The sequence below is a fragment of the Anoplophora glabripennis genome, unplaced genomic scaffold, assembly GCF_000390285.2.
Source record: "Anoplophora glabripennis isolate ALB-LARVAE unplaced genomic scaffold, Agla_2.0 scaffold29, whole genome shotgun sequence".
Taxonomy (NCBI): domain Eukaryota; kingdom Metazoa; phylum Arthropoda; class Insecta; order Coleoptera; family Cerambycidae; genus Anoplophora; species Anoplophora glabripennis.
The window spans coordinates 412,609-426,362 of NW_019416257.1; the positions used below are offsets into that span (position 1 = coordinate 412,609).

The 13,754-nt window shown below is 30.8% G+C and overlaps 3 protein-coding genes across 4 annotated transcripts in view; 2 read left to right on the forward strand and 1 right to left on the reverse strand.

Moving 5' to 3' along the window:
• On the forward strand, window positions 1-10,881 carry LOC108908627 (fumarylacetoacetate hydrolase domain-containing protein 2A). The gene is made up of 4 exons (XM_018712718.2): window positions 1-534; window positions 9,127-9,343; window positions 10,070-10,398; window positions 10,649-10,881. Exons 1-4 carry the CDS (start codon window positions 245-247, stop codon window positions 10,797-10,799), a joined length of 987 nt encoding a protein of 328 aa, XP_018568234.1. The 5' UTR covers window positions 1-244; the 3' UTR covers window positions 10,800-10,881.
• On the reverse strand, window positions 10,792-11,893 carry LOC108908632 (39S ribosomal protein L35, mitochondrial). Its single transcript, XM_018712731.1, has 2 exons — window positions 11,763-11,893; window positions 10,792-11,412 (listed from the first exon to the last, which is right to left on the reverse strand). The coding sequence occupies exons 1-2, from the start codon at window positions 11,785-11,787 to the stop codon at window positions 10,898-10,900; spliced, it is 540 nt and encodes a 179-aa protein (XP_018568247.1). The 5' UTR covers window positions 11,788-11,893; the 3' UTR covers window positions 10,792-10,897.
• The window catches only part of LOC108908610 (MICOS complex subunit Mic60), a 16,993-nt gene continuing 15,035 nt past the window's right edge, over window positions 11,797-13,754 (forward strand). Inside the window, exons 1-3 of one of the 2 annotated variants that reach the window (XM_018712697.1) lie at window positions 11,797-11,939; window positions 12,190-12,598; window positions 12,674-12,790. In XM_018712697.1, the coding sequence (XP_018568213.1) occupies window positions 11,895-11,939; window positions 12,190-12,598; window positions 12,674-12,790 (571 nt within the window). In that variant the 5' untranslated portion in view covers window positions 11,797-11,894. The remainder of the gene's footprint in view (window positions 11,940-12,189; window positions 12,599-12,673; window positions 12,791-13,754) is intronic. The other variant, XM_018712705.1, reaches the window with a different exon arrangement.

Consider the following 13,754-nt stretch of genomic DNA (forward strand, 5'->3'; position numbering starts at 1 on the left):
CGCGACCCATTTCACTCATTCCTCCTTACCACACCGACCAAGCCAACCGGTTCTCGTTTTTACGTTTTCCAACATATTTAGTCGCTAGTTTCGGTGACGAACGCATGGGTTGCCGCGATTTAAAAAACATTGTAAATAAAAATACATCAACGACATTTATCAGATCGCAGTCTTAACACCTTATCGTTATCACTGAACAGTTGTTTTAGAGTTTTTACACGATAAATCCATTTAACTTAAAAATATGACCTCAGTTAATTTATTTAATAATTCATTAACGCGGTTGGGCTCTCACTCATTAAAAAAGTTGATAAATGCTTACTCGTTCGACAATATAAGGAATTTCAGTTTATCCAGTAGCAGGAAAATGAGGTTCGTGCAATACAGACTCAAGACCGGGGGACCTCAGCAGTTGGGGGCGCAAATTTCGCCGCAGGGGGATATTTTCGATATCAGTGCCGTAGACTCCTCCATCCCCAATTCCCTAGTGAAATTCTTGGCCACTGGGAATGGTACTTACGAAAAAGCGAAAAGGTAAGACGTTTTTATTTTATCACTAAGGTACCCAGCTTAATTGTCATGCAGATCATAAAGCCGTTGCGGGTAGCAGGATTGTAGTTGTTTACGCGTTTCGAATCCGTGTTATGTAAATACCTTTTATTTGGTTTGTATTTAATCTTAATAAGTGTGTAATTTCAATAAGCACGTTTCTAATCACATGTTTACAGGTGAAGAGAGGGAATAATTGCAAATTGCAACATGATAATCAAAATATGGATTATGTAGCTACTCAGACGTACTTCATTACAAACAGTACGTTTCGCGTGACGTTTATTATTAAGCATTCAAAAATCAAGTTGACGTGAACAAAAGACAGCAGACCTTATTATTCTGTCATCATATGAGTTTATGAGTCGTATTTTCGATTTCCATTAAAACATATGACTGAATGAACATATGCGCAGGGTTGTTATATTCATTCACAAATATCCCTTTAGGGCAAAAATTTTAAGGAAGTTTGTTGTAATTTCAAAGCTCCACCTACTTACTTAAAGAAACAATTGAATGTTGCGTTTCGAAAATATAAACTGGAGTTTTTTAATAGAACACCTAGTATATTTGTCATTTCTACTATGACGCTTTATCTAAGGTTACAATGACAATGTTCGAGTCTAATAGTAACTGGAAATGTGATTGAAGGAGTGTGCTTATTTCAATATAAAAGTAGAGGTACCTATACAGGGTGTTTGTAAATATGTGCGAAATATTTTAGGGGGTGGCTGCCGAAGTTATTTTGTGAAAAAAAGTTCATATAAACATAGGCCGAAATATGATACATATATACGAGATACAGTTTAAATTTTAATTTTTTATGTATTCTTATTAATTATTTCAAAGAGTTTCAAAGATACTGACTCGATTTGATGGTTGTATTTTATTTAGAAATATTGACAGCAACCTACTAGATAATGTATCAATAGGAATTAAAAATACTCAACTTGCAATAAAATACGTTTTATTTTTTTCCTCAAAAACGATGCATCCTACGAAAAAAATTGAAGAGACAAATTTCATTCAGAATTGCTGGAGGATTTCTAAAAAAATATCAACACGCGAAGAAGTTAGAGGCGTACCATTTTTTTTTATTAAAAAAAGCTTGTAGCATTCTCGCACGAACGCCACTGGTGCAAGTAGAAATATTCGGATCACCCTAAAAAGTGCACATTTATACCTCCAAAGTGTTTTTCAAATTTCGAGACAATATCTTTAAAACTCTAAATAATTAATAAAAATAAATAAAAATAAAATAAAAATTTAAACCCTCTGTATCTCGGAAACGAAGCAAATTCCGACCTACGTTTGCATGAACTTTTTTTCACAAAATAACTTCGACAACCACCCCTTAAAATATTTCGCACTTATTTACAAACACTCTGTATAATATGCGTTAAACGAAGATTTTGATTGCCAAAACAACATAATAATGTTTAGGTAATCTGTTCTCTGTTGACCATATCTCCCTCACTATAGTAGGATCGTATTCGATGCAAAGTAGAGCAAAAAGTTGTCGGTCTTTTATCAAAGGAAAATCGTGTCATCATTTTTAGGAGGCGTAAGATGAACCATTTCAAATTTAAAATGAAATTGAATGTTAAATCTGAAATACCGCTGCATACGCACTGTGTTCTGGTAGTAGCTGTAGTCGCCCAGGTGCATCGAGTGTACGAAGTGGTCGGTTATACGTCAAATACTAATCTGGCGAGCTTGATCGTAAATGAAAGAGCGCCTCCAAAAAACAAGTAAACGACAGTGACGCGTACAGAGGTAAAATGTAGTACATATGTGGAATTTAAAAAACAAATTGGATTTATAATAAATTACATTTAAAACAAATAGTTTATGAGAATAAAGGAATTTTTGTAGGAATAAGGGTGCCAAACGTGAACTGATCCCTTCGACCCTTCATAATGTATAAATAACTTATTCAATTTTTAAAACCCTTAAAAGCGTATGGCACTGGATCCCTTGACAGGCAATGAATTACTTTGCATCGAATATGGTCCTACTATATTTAAATAGAGATAACCTGTTAAACTTGACATTATTATATTTGTAAAAAAGTTTCCCTTTATTTTGTAGAAAAAAACGAACGAAATAAAGGTCAAACATACAGTGTGTGTACCAAAAATTCGAGGGCTGACAGTATAAAACATAAAAAAATAATACGATCAAATTTTAGCCATATTCAAAAATAATATACAGGGTGATCCGTTAACGGTATCGAGCGACTGTATATAGGAAACTAGACGTGCTACGATTATGGGGTAAAAAAATCTATTAACAAATACGGCCAAAAGAAATTGATTTAAAATATTATCAAGTTTGTAACCTCACTGCTAGGGGGCGCAACTGCTATAGTTTTACAGAGAATTGTCGGTTTTTAGAGATTTCGCCTATATATAACCTAAGTTGAAAAATCACTTTTTAAATACAACCCTTCACAACTTTTGTTTGAACTTTTATTTTGTTATTACCATAGCAACGCCAGTATCAAGGACGCCATCTTGAAATTTTTAAATGGACATAACTTCTGAATGCCTTAATTGACTTTAATAAACGATGGCTCATTTTAAAGAACTACAATATGCTGTTTTTTGGAACAGATATGGCTAGAATTAAAAATTCTTATGTATTAATGTTCTATCAGTCTATATTGTACAAATAATACAAAATTTCTTCATCATTAGTGCTATATATATGTTATTAAGAAACAAAAGCCATTGCCAAATATTTAGAACTGCCTGCAATTTCTGTGAATCGAAATTTAAACGTTATCTATGAACACATTGCAATATTTTGCAATTAATATTAATTAAGCAATGTGTTTTTAAAAACAATTCTTAAGATATACGTTTATTCACACGAAAGACTGAATATATATCTCTTAATGAGGTTCAATCACGCAAAAACTTATAGTATTAAAAATATATAATATGTGTGATTATTTTTTTAATAATCCATTATGGTGGTGAGGTTTCATAAAAATTTCTTGTATATATTTTGATTACCTCAAAATATTGTCCCAATATTGTTTGTACTTTTTTATATACCTAAATACATATTTTTTGAACAAATCATTTTTGAAGTTATTTAATAATTCACTATGTAATATTAACTTATCCACTATATTTAGTATCTAGATGACATAATAACAATATTTAAATTTGAATGACCCTTGATTGCATAATAATTACCTACTATAATTAGTAAACCAAAGTTAATTTCTAAAATAGAAATCGACATTATAACCAAATTGTATTTCCTTGTAGCAATATTATTGGCGCGAACCTTGGAAGAAGTTAATAAAAAATATTTCTATATGTACAGGGTGATTCACTATATTTTGACCCCCCTTTAACTTTTTTGTTTTAAGAGCTATAAAAAAATGTGAAATATAAAAGTTGCACGAGTTTTTGTAAATTTTTCGAAAATGATAGTAGAAAAACAAATGAAGTCCAAACAAAATGGCCGTTGATGTTAACATTGTTAAGTTAAATGTTACATCTTCGGGCTCCGGGTTTTGTTTGTTGAGGGAAAATCGTGATTTTTTCGACATTTTCTGTGTTTTTTTTTAGACATCAATTATACAACGCTCTACTCCCGAAATCTATTTCCCCGGGTCCTGATTGCGTCTTTTTTCTTTTTTTTAGGCCGATTTGTCCGGGTCCGATTGCAGAACCTTTTTTTTTAGGGGTCAATATTATACAAAGAAGTAGATATTTCCTGAGTACGTCCTTTTTTTTTAGAGATCGATTTCTTTGAAAACAACTTGACTCCCAGATTTTCCAAACCTTTTTTTTAGGCATTAAATTTCTCCGGGTCTGCCATGAAATAGATCTGGTAACTCTAGTTGGAATGCAACAGACAATATGCACAAAGCATGAAAATGAAAAAGAAAGAAAGTAAGGGCGGGGACACTGTCCTAATATTATTCGGTACGAAGCAGACGATCGTCGATTCTTACCCATATATTTTATTTATGCGCAGTATCAACTGCAGTGTTTATATTAGGCATTTAAAAATGTGTATTTAAAGTAGATATTTTGTCAGGGTTAATCAATTTCTAATTATGATTAAAGGACAATTTCCCTCAGTGTAGATCCACAAGCTGCCACTGCTCACAAATCTGCTAATATTTACCCAATAATTATCAAATCTTAGTACTTAGCACTCAACATGGAAGTAGCAGATAAAAATGTGCGTACGATTTCGTATATAAAAAAAACACAGAACGTTCTTATTGGGAAAACAATGGAAGATATACGATAGGCTGTTACATAAATACTTGTATTTGTCATAACCACTTCATATTTGAAGTAATTTTATAGTCTAGACACAACCTACAGAATACCTCTAAATTTAAATTTTAAAAAAATTAGAAAAATGTTAATTTACTACTGGAAAAATAGGTAGAGAAAAAAGTCAGTTGGACAGTCAAATAATTGGTATTAGTACAGGTTAAACCATAGTCTTAAAATGTTATTTCCTATCGTTTTTAACTGATTGTTCTTTATATATGCAGAAGAAGCATGCAGAATTTTGGAGACCATTTTATAAATCTACAATAATAATATACAAAAATATATTTTTTTTATATTTACGAGTATATCACTATCATATTTACATTGTACATATTTGCGTGTCGCGCCTAGTTTGGATCTTTAAAAGACTTGATAACGAATAATGCCATACAGTGGCGTACGGTCGGGGGGGGGATAAGGGGGATATATCCCCCCCCATGAACTCAGGTTTATATGCAGGTGATAGCCAAGACGCATAGATTTTATTTTGTAATGTTTGAAATTAATATAAAATAACCTTATTCATTAATATATTTTCTATTATATCCCCCCCCCCCAAGGGTCAAAGCAGCGTACGCCACTGATGCCATATAATTGTATTATAGGCAGTTGGTTTTATGTAATAATGGTTATCAGGATGGTTAATTTCCCAAGAACAATTCAAATACATCATTTTTTTTCATTTTTGCTGACTGACTGGCCTTGTATTAATGTTAGTTATTGTTTTACAATAAATAAATAAGTAAAACACACTTAGGTATGGCCATTCATTAGCAGTAGGTAATTGGAAAATATGTATTACAAATCTGATATTTGTAATAATTTGAGTGAAAATGCAAATAAGTTATATAGATTTTTTTTCCATCTCTAGGAATTCCAAAAATAAATTTTAAGTGTTTTGACACAGCTAACAACGTGAGTAAAAAGTAAGGAATATAAGCGCGTATAAATAGCTTTTAATTGATGAAAATCAATATTTTTTGGAATGGTAGAAGTGGTTTGCAGATGCCCTGCAACATTTATTACGTTTTTGTTCAGTCTTAATCAATAACTGTAATCACATATTTTCATATTTAATAATAGAACGGCGGTTACTATATATCTACATTATAAACATCCACTATTAAAAAATAGCATTGACGTCAAAACAACTGTACTAAAATAGAACTACAATTATTCAATATTTTTTTTATTTTGAAATTTGGTTTTATAAATACGATTCCGCTTCATCATTATACACGAAACATTGAAAAATCGGAATAAATTTCGAGATAAATTTTTATTAATATAAATGATACGGAAATTAAAGATGTAATATATTATTTTTTTCGTTTAGTATTGTTAACAACATTTAAAAACCATCCGTGATAAGATAAAAAATATTTTTGATGTCTACAATGCTATCTGATAATGATAATATATCTAGATTGATTATGTAAGATGAAACTGACGAAGCTGTAACATAAAAACAAGCTACTGCGCATCCTGCCAATTTTACACTCCCCCACCATCACCAATTACAGATAACAATAACGTTAAACATATGAGTAAAATTTAGTTACTCGTATGACGTTACACCTGGGAAATATATTCTTATTCCCTTATCTTAGTTGTTATTTATAAGGCTCAACATTAATAAAAATTTGAAGATTTTTTTCTTTCAAATAAACGACCAACGTTTATAAATTGTTTTGTCTTACAATTAGTCATAATCGAGATAACCTTCCATGACATCCGATGCACTCTTCAAGGTCATATATACGGGATGTTTTAGAAATAAATGCCAAAATTTTGACCACATATTTTATTAATCAAAAGCAACAATTTTTGTCTAATACATTTTTTTAGAAAAAATTTCTGTTAGGTATTTTGTATTTATTAAAATAACATCAACTACGTATGGATTAAATACGAAAATGAAATTTACCTTAAAATTTTTGGTTACTATAAATACTCCTTCCTGTTGATTATTAACTTAACTAATTTTAACTTATGCTACAGTGGCGTGTACAAAAATTTTAAAAAATTAAGTTATCTTGAACACAGAGGTTTTCTGAAAAAATTATATTAGACAAAACTTGTTGCTTTTGATTAATACAATATGTGGTTAAAATTTCCTATATGTACATATCTTCGAAGTTATCTCTACTAATACTTCTTTGAGAAAAAACTGTAAATACGAAAGTTGCAGAACTGTTTTGATTTTTTTTTTATATTTTCAGAAAACAATGAATTGACTTCAAATATATGAACTGGACTTAATAATTTTTGAATATAGAACACCTCTAGACTCAAACCAATTTAAAAAATTTTGGACACAGGTTTTAAACATATATTTTACATAGACTTTTTTCCATATTTTCTACTGTTATTAGTAAATTTTCAAAAACGTTCTTATTGTGTACCCAAAGTATTGCTCATGATTAGGCGATCCTAAAAATTTCAACTCGATCCGTTGAGCGGTTTTCAAGCTATATGATTTTTAAAATGCGAATATTTGTCTCAGCCGTGGCAATGCAATGACGTCACCGCATGGGACGGTCAGCCGGCTTGGCGCTACTTCCAGATAGTTTCTGCATCTACATAATGTTATAGAGTTAGTGTATATTAAATTTAAAAAATGGAAGCAAGTTCGTAAAAGCACATTCTTCTAATTTTCCAGAAGTAGGTTTGTTAATGGTTATGGATTTTTTAAATAAAAACCACGACTTTTATCAGTGCTGAGATGAGAAGAGTGAAAATGCAAAGGTTACGTTTTAATAACGTGTAAAGCTTCTTTAAGGTGGCCATATCCCTGGCCGAGAAATGGTGAAATTTCTGGCATTTTTAGGTACTGAAATCTTGAAAAGTAAAACGTGTAGAAAAAAAGTAAGCACAAAAATAAAATCCTTGATGTTTTGTTTATTCATTGTTACCATTTAAATTTACCCAAATAATATAATAACTAAAAAAAGCGTTTGTAAAACATGCGTTTTCTGTTATCCTAACCCCACATTTTAAGAATTATTTTCACGTACTTATAAATAAAAGTAAACAATTTTATATGTAGTACTAAGCAAGTAAATGTTATAAGAATATTTACATGTGGAATTATATATAAAAAAGTTAGTATTTTCGTAGATTTCAGTACCTAAAACCTTGATGGTTTGATCGTTTTTTTGCACCTGTTTATTCGTTTTACTGCGGCGTCTTTGAAAATACTCAGGTGGCATGACATAACATTCCTATTATTTGATAAGCTTTAAATTATTCAGTTATTAAATGTTTGAAATTATGTCTTTGCGGAAAACACTATTTAAAGAATATGGGGCCCTTAAAGTACGTTTGTAGCGAAAGTTTTGATGTTTTTGTAAAATAAAAATAGCAAATAAGAATAAGGATTTTGCGTTTAATTGGACGAAACCGTTTCTGTCACAGGTTTCAAAGATTTACCTAATCAAATACAAAATTCTTATTACTATTTTTATTCTCATGGAAACTACATAAAATCTCCCTAATATCTTATAAATATATGTATTAATAATATAATATTTATTATGTATTTTTATATAAATACTTAGTACCTATTTGTATAATATTTACAAAAAAAATCAGCAATGAAAAACACAACTGTATCACATACTCCATACTGTATAGTGTTTCTAGAGGATACAAACATATCTATTTATTATATACCTAAATTACGCACGGTAGTTTTGTTCCTTTCAAAATAAGTAATTTATTCAAATAAAAGATGTTAAAAAAAACAAATCAATGTAGAGACTAATACACTATTGATTTTAGATCCACACGACAGAATTATGGGGACATTATTATTTTTTTAGGCGTCTTCACACTAGTGCTCTCACACTGGGGAACAATACAATATTTGTAATTTTTTTCTGTTCTGTGTCTTCTCCATATTGCTCAATATAAGTTCTGTATTTACTCAAGTGGCATTGGTTTCCCATGCGGTGACGTCACACATGCCGGTTCAGCGGATACTCATACACATAAAATTCTAATTTTTTGCAGAGGACCTTAAATTTGCAATATTTTTCCATGAAGCAAATAAAAAAATGCTAAATGAGCCCATTCTTGCTTCATGATAATAAAAAAAAACATCTGATAAAATGTAAAATACTTTCAGATTGTAATAAACTAATTTTTGAAACTATTAAAATAATTGATTTCAAAAATTACTCTGCTTAAATTGTAAACTAAAACCTCTTTTTTACGATAATTATTGAAACGAAGTTTAATATGAATTTTTTTTTGATTACAGGATAGTAGCAGCTGGTAAATCTGTAACACCCTTAAGCAGCGTAGATTTGCTATCACCAATTACAAAACCAGATAAAGTAGCCTGTATAGGTCTCAACTATAAAGGACACTGTGAAGAGCAGAACATACCTTTCCCTCAGGAGCCTATGATTTTTAGCAAATTTTCCTCAACTATCATAGGCCCTCATGATAATGTGGTTATACCTCCAATAACAGATGTAAGTGTCTTTAAAAGAGACGAACAAATGCACATCGCATTAAAATATAATAACATTCCTCCAAAATCAACTACATCCTATACATAAAAGATTAATCGTATGTAAATATAGAAATTATTGATGCAATTAATGAGGTCGTAGAACGTTTCGTTTTGTGAAAGTTGATATCAATGTAAAGTAACCCATTATGTAGATGTTACATAAGTTTGCTTAATATTTAGTGCCTCGCATAAAAATTGTTCTCAAATTTTCAAAAATTCTCTGTATGTACAAAAAAAAATGGTTTAAAAAACTAACACATCACACTATCAAGGAAAATATTCGAAATTTTCATCCTCTTCACTGACCTAAATTATGTCGTTAATTTTTCAATACTTTTTTAATAAATACAAATACATAAGTATACAGGGTGTATTTAAAGGAAGCAACTCACATGCTGTCAGATAATCTTGAGGCAAAAATATGACAATTAGTCCACATATATAGGGCGTATCAAAAAAAAAGGTTTAAGTTTTCCTGATGGAATTTAAGAAAACAAATTTGTGATGTTTTTAAATGTCAAAGGTCATATTTTGACATCAAGATTATCTGATAGCATTTGTTTCCATCATTTAAATACACCCCGTATAAATATTTGCTCATGTGTTAGTTTATGTCACGACCATAACAAAAAATTCCAATAACGTCAATGACGTTTGAACTATTTTCAATTTATTGGTATTCTAGAACGTTGATTGGGAAGTAGAACTGGCAGTCGTTATAGGAAGGCAAGCTAAAGCTATTCGGCCAGATCAAGTCAACGATTACATTTTCGGCTACACCGTAGCTCAAGATATTAGCGCGAGAGACTGGCAAAAGAAAAGAAACAATGGACAATTCCTCTTAGGAAAATCCATGGATACGTTCTGCCCGTTAGGACCCGCAGTTATCACAAAGAATAAAGTAGATCCAAATAACTTAGCCATCAAATCATGGGTTAACGGGACACTCAAGCAAAATGGAAATACGTCGGAACTGATTTTTAAAATTGACTTCTTGGTCTCTTATTTATCTCAGTAAGTACAGTTATAATTATTATTTTAATATGTTCTCTGTCAAAAAATCAAATTTGTAAAAATAACTAGTAAGTACTTGTAGTAGCCTTTTGTATAGAATGTATAGGGTGCCACACAGATGTGTTACACCCTGTATGTGTTTTAATAGTGAACATAGTAATTTTCATATGCAGTTTTTTGACAGAGTTCATCGAAATTGCTTAAACATTTTACTTGCACCCTATAAATCTAACGGTATTTTAATTTTTAGAATTGTAACATTGTATCCAGGAGATATAATTTTAACCGGTACACCAGCAGGCGTGGGTATGCACCGAAATCCCCCAGAATATTTGAAGAAAGGCGATGTATTGGAAAGTGAAATCGAGGGCATTGGAAAATTAAGAAATGTAATAGCTTAAATATCATTAACTGACTTTATACTGTGCATTTATTACATTATACAACTTTTATTAATAAAAAATGAAATACATTTTATACATACTTGTGTCTATTTTTATTACTTTTCTTCAGGTGGGAAATATGGCCTAGGTTTAGTATACGTAAATTGCCATTCTTCTCTGGTGTGGTATGGTTCATAAGGATCATCCACGTAGTATTTTGGCTTCCTCCAGAAATGTGTTACCATTTTATCCAACAATGTACTCTGAGTAGCATTACAAAATACATGTTGACGAAGTCTTCGTTTCCTTGCTGGACTCTTTTTCCAAAGCTTTTTATGACGACCGCATTTCGTTCTTATCCAAATACCCCAATGTAATCTGTAAAATCTTCTTAACACCGCTTTTACTGATTTTCTTTTTCCTGTTTTAATTGAATATTTTGTAACACTTCTTGTGGTCACATTATCAACATCTGCCGAGTTTTTACTAAGGAACAGTTGACTGGATGGTAAATTTTTACTTAAAAGGGAACTAAAGCATCTCGTATTATTAGCGATTATTAAACTTGGATTTGTTACATTTTGTACAAGAAGTCTGGAATTAGAGACTGCAGCAGTAGCAATTCTTGCCGCTGAAAGAAAAATATATCTGTACATTTTCAATTATCGAATTACAACACAAGTTATTTTGATTTTATTGCGTTGGATGCAATTAATTTACATAACATAATTTTGAATTTTTCTCTGTGTCAAAGAGAGACAGCAAATAATTATTTAGGGAAATTTGCAAGACTACCAATATCAAAAAAAATAACTGGACCTTAACCTCAACCTTTCACTTGAAAAACAAAAGATTATTCCTTCGCAGCTTTTTGACAAGTAAATTTAGGAGGCATTTCAAATTTTACGAGCATTGCAGTTTCCAAGATACGTCAAAAGTCTTGTAAATCCCTTGTGCATACTAAAAAACCTAATAACTCACCTCCAATTAAAACCCTACCAAACATCACGTTATTTCTACCGCAACTGATGACGGCCCGACAGAATTGAAATATCGGGGTTTATCCTATTTTTACCGATTTTATAAACGTTCCCAAAGTGGCTGTTCCAAAAAATGTTGAGAGTTATTAGAAGAATTCCAGATAAAAGAATTCCATGGGTAAGTTTCTATTTAAAAAAGATATAATTATCATGTTATTAATTTCATAGCATGTTATGTCATCTTTCAGTTTTTGATCATTCTTTAAAAATAAACTTACCTACAGAAAATTAAACAATTCGGAATTTTTTATTTTCCTCAATGTAACAAACTAAATACTATTTCATACTGTGTCAATACTATTTGCAAATATTTTTTATAATACATAACCTAAATGTAATTTTTAATAAATAATCAATATATTTTTTAGAGGACACGTCAGAACCCCGAATATAAATCTTGCCGGTTTTTTAATTCTCACAGTAAAAAGTTTCTTTTTGGATCTTTGCCCTCTGTGAAAACTTACAGTAGCCACCAGCATCAAACGAAGAAGTCTGGCGGAGGGGGTACACTACTAGCATTAAGTGCTTTCGCATTAGCTGGGGGAGCCACATTGGGTTACGCCAAATACGATCCAGATTTTAGAAAAGTTCTCGTAGAGTATGTCCCGTTCACTGACACCTTGATAAAAATATTGTTCGTGGAAGAGGGCGAAGGAAATATTCTATCCAACACTTATGGTAATATAAAAAGCACCATCATCGACTTGGTGTCTGGAGGTAGTAGATCAAAAACAGGTAGGACTGTGACACCAGTCCCCGAACCACAGGAATATAAAGGTTAGTACTGATAAGCTTTAAACGGTTGATGAAGTGTGTTCATAACTTTGTATTTAACCTACTAATTTTTAATAGCACCTCCACCGATAGTGCCAGCTATAGAAAAAGAAACGAAAAAGCCGGAGCCCACTTATAATGAAATTAGGCTTGAAAGGAAGGATAAAGGGCAACCGGAACCCAAAGTAGAAATTGGTATTTATTCTTTTAATAACTATTATTAATTTTAGAACGCAATACATAAAAATAGTAGGATATACAATTTATCAATTGGTTACATATTTCTGTATTTGTAAAAACATTTTACATTACTATTTTACTATTTTAGAAGTTTTTAATCAGAAGCAATTGTAAATTTTTATACACGTTAGTATTTATATAAATACAAAAAGCGCTGTATTCTGCTGGAAATATGTTTTATTAACTAACTAATCATAATAATAATAATCATCGTAAATAGTAAATACAAATTCAAATAGATTTGGTAAAATGCCAATTTATTGTGCATACAGTGTTCAGTTTCATATTCGAGCTATTTGAAGTTTCGCGTTTTATTTTAAGCTAACCAATATAATCACATAAATGAAATACTAATTCATTTTCAGTCACTAGAATTGCCTTATTAACGAGATTTTATATCAAAAGGACCTGATCCACCAACCGTATTAATTGAGAAAAAATAATCGTTAATCGAAGTTAAATTTTTCAATCTTCGTGTCAATTTTGATAGTGAAAGTACTTATATGGTCACTCAATTTACATTAATATGTGTTCCATAATATGTCACAATTTGGATGTAGATCGCAACATACTTCTGCAAAAAATTGGGGAATACAGGTTTTGTGGTAATTTCTTACAACTTTTTTCAAAAACTGTCATCAAAAGTCGACATTTTCGTTAAATTTTCAGTTGACAAATACTTTTATGTTCTAGAACGCCAAAGTCTTTCCCGTTCTGGAATATAAAACGAGTGTAAAAATAGTGTGTCATTTTTTCAAAACTTATTTATGATTTTATTAATTACACAATATACATTTTAAGTAATATAACATTTTAATACAAAACAGTAACTATTATAAACCGAACGATTACAATTTATTTTGCACTACATGTAAATTGAAAGTGCTGATATTGCAGTGAGTTAAATTTATGCCAGATC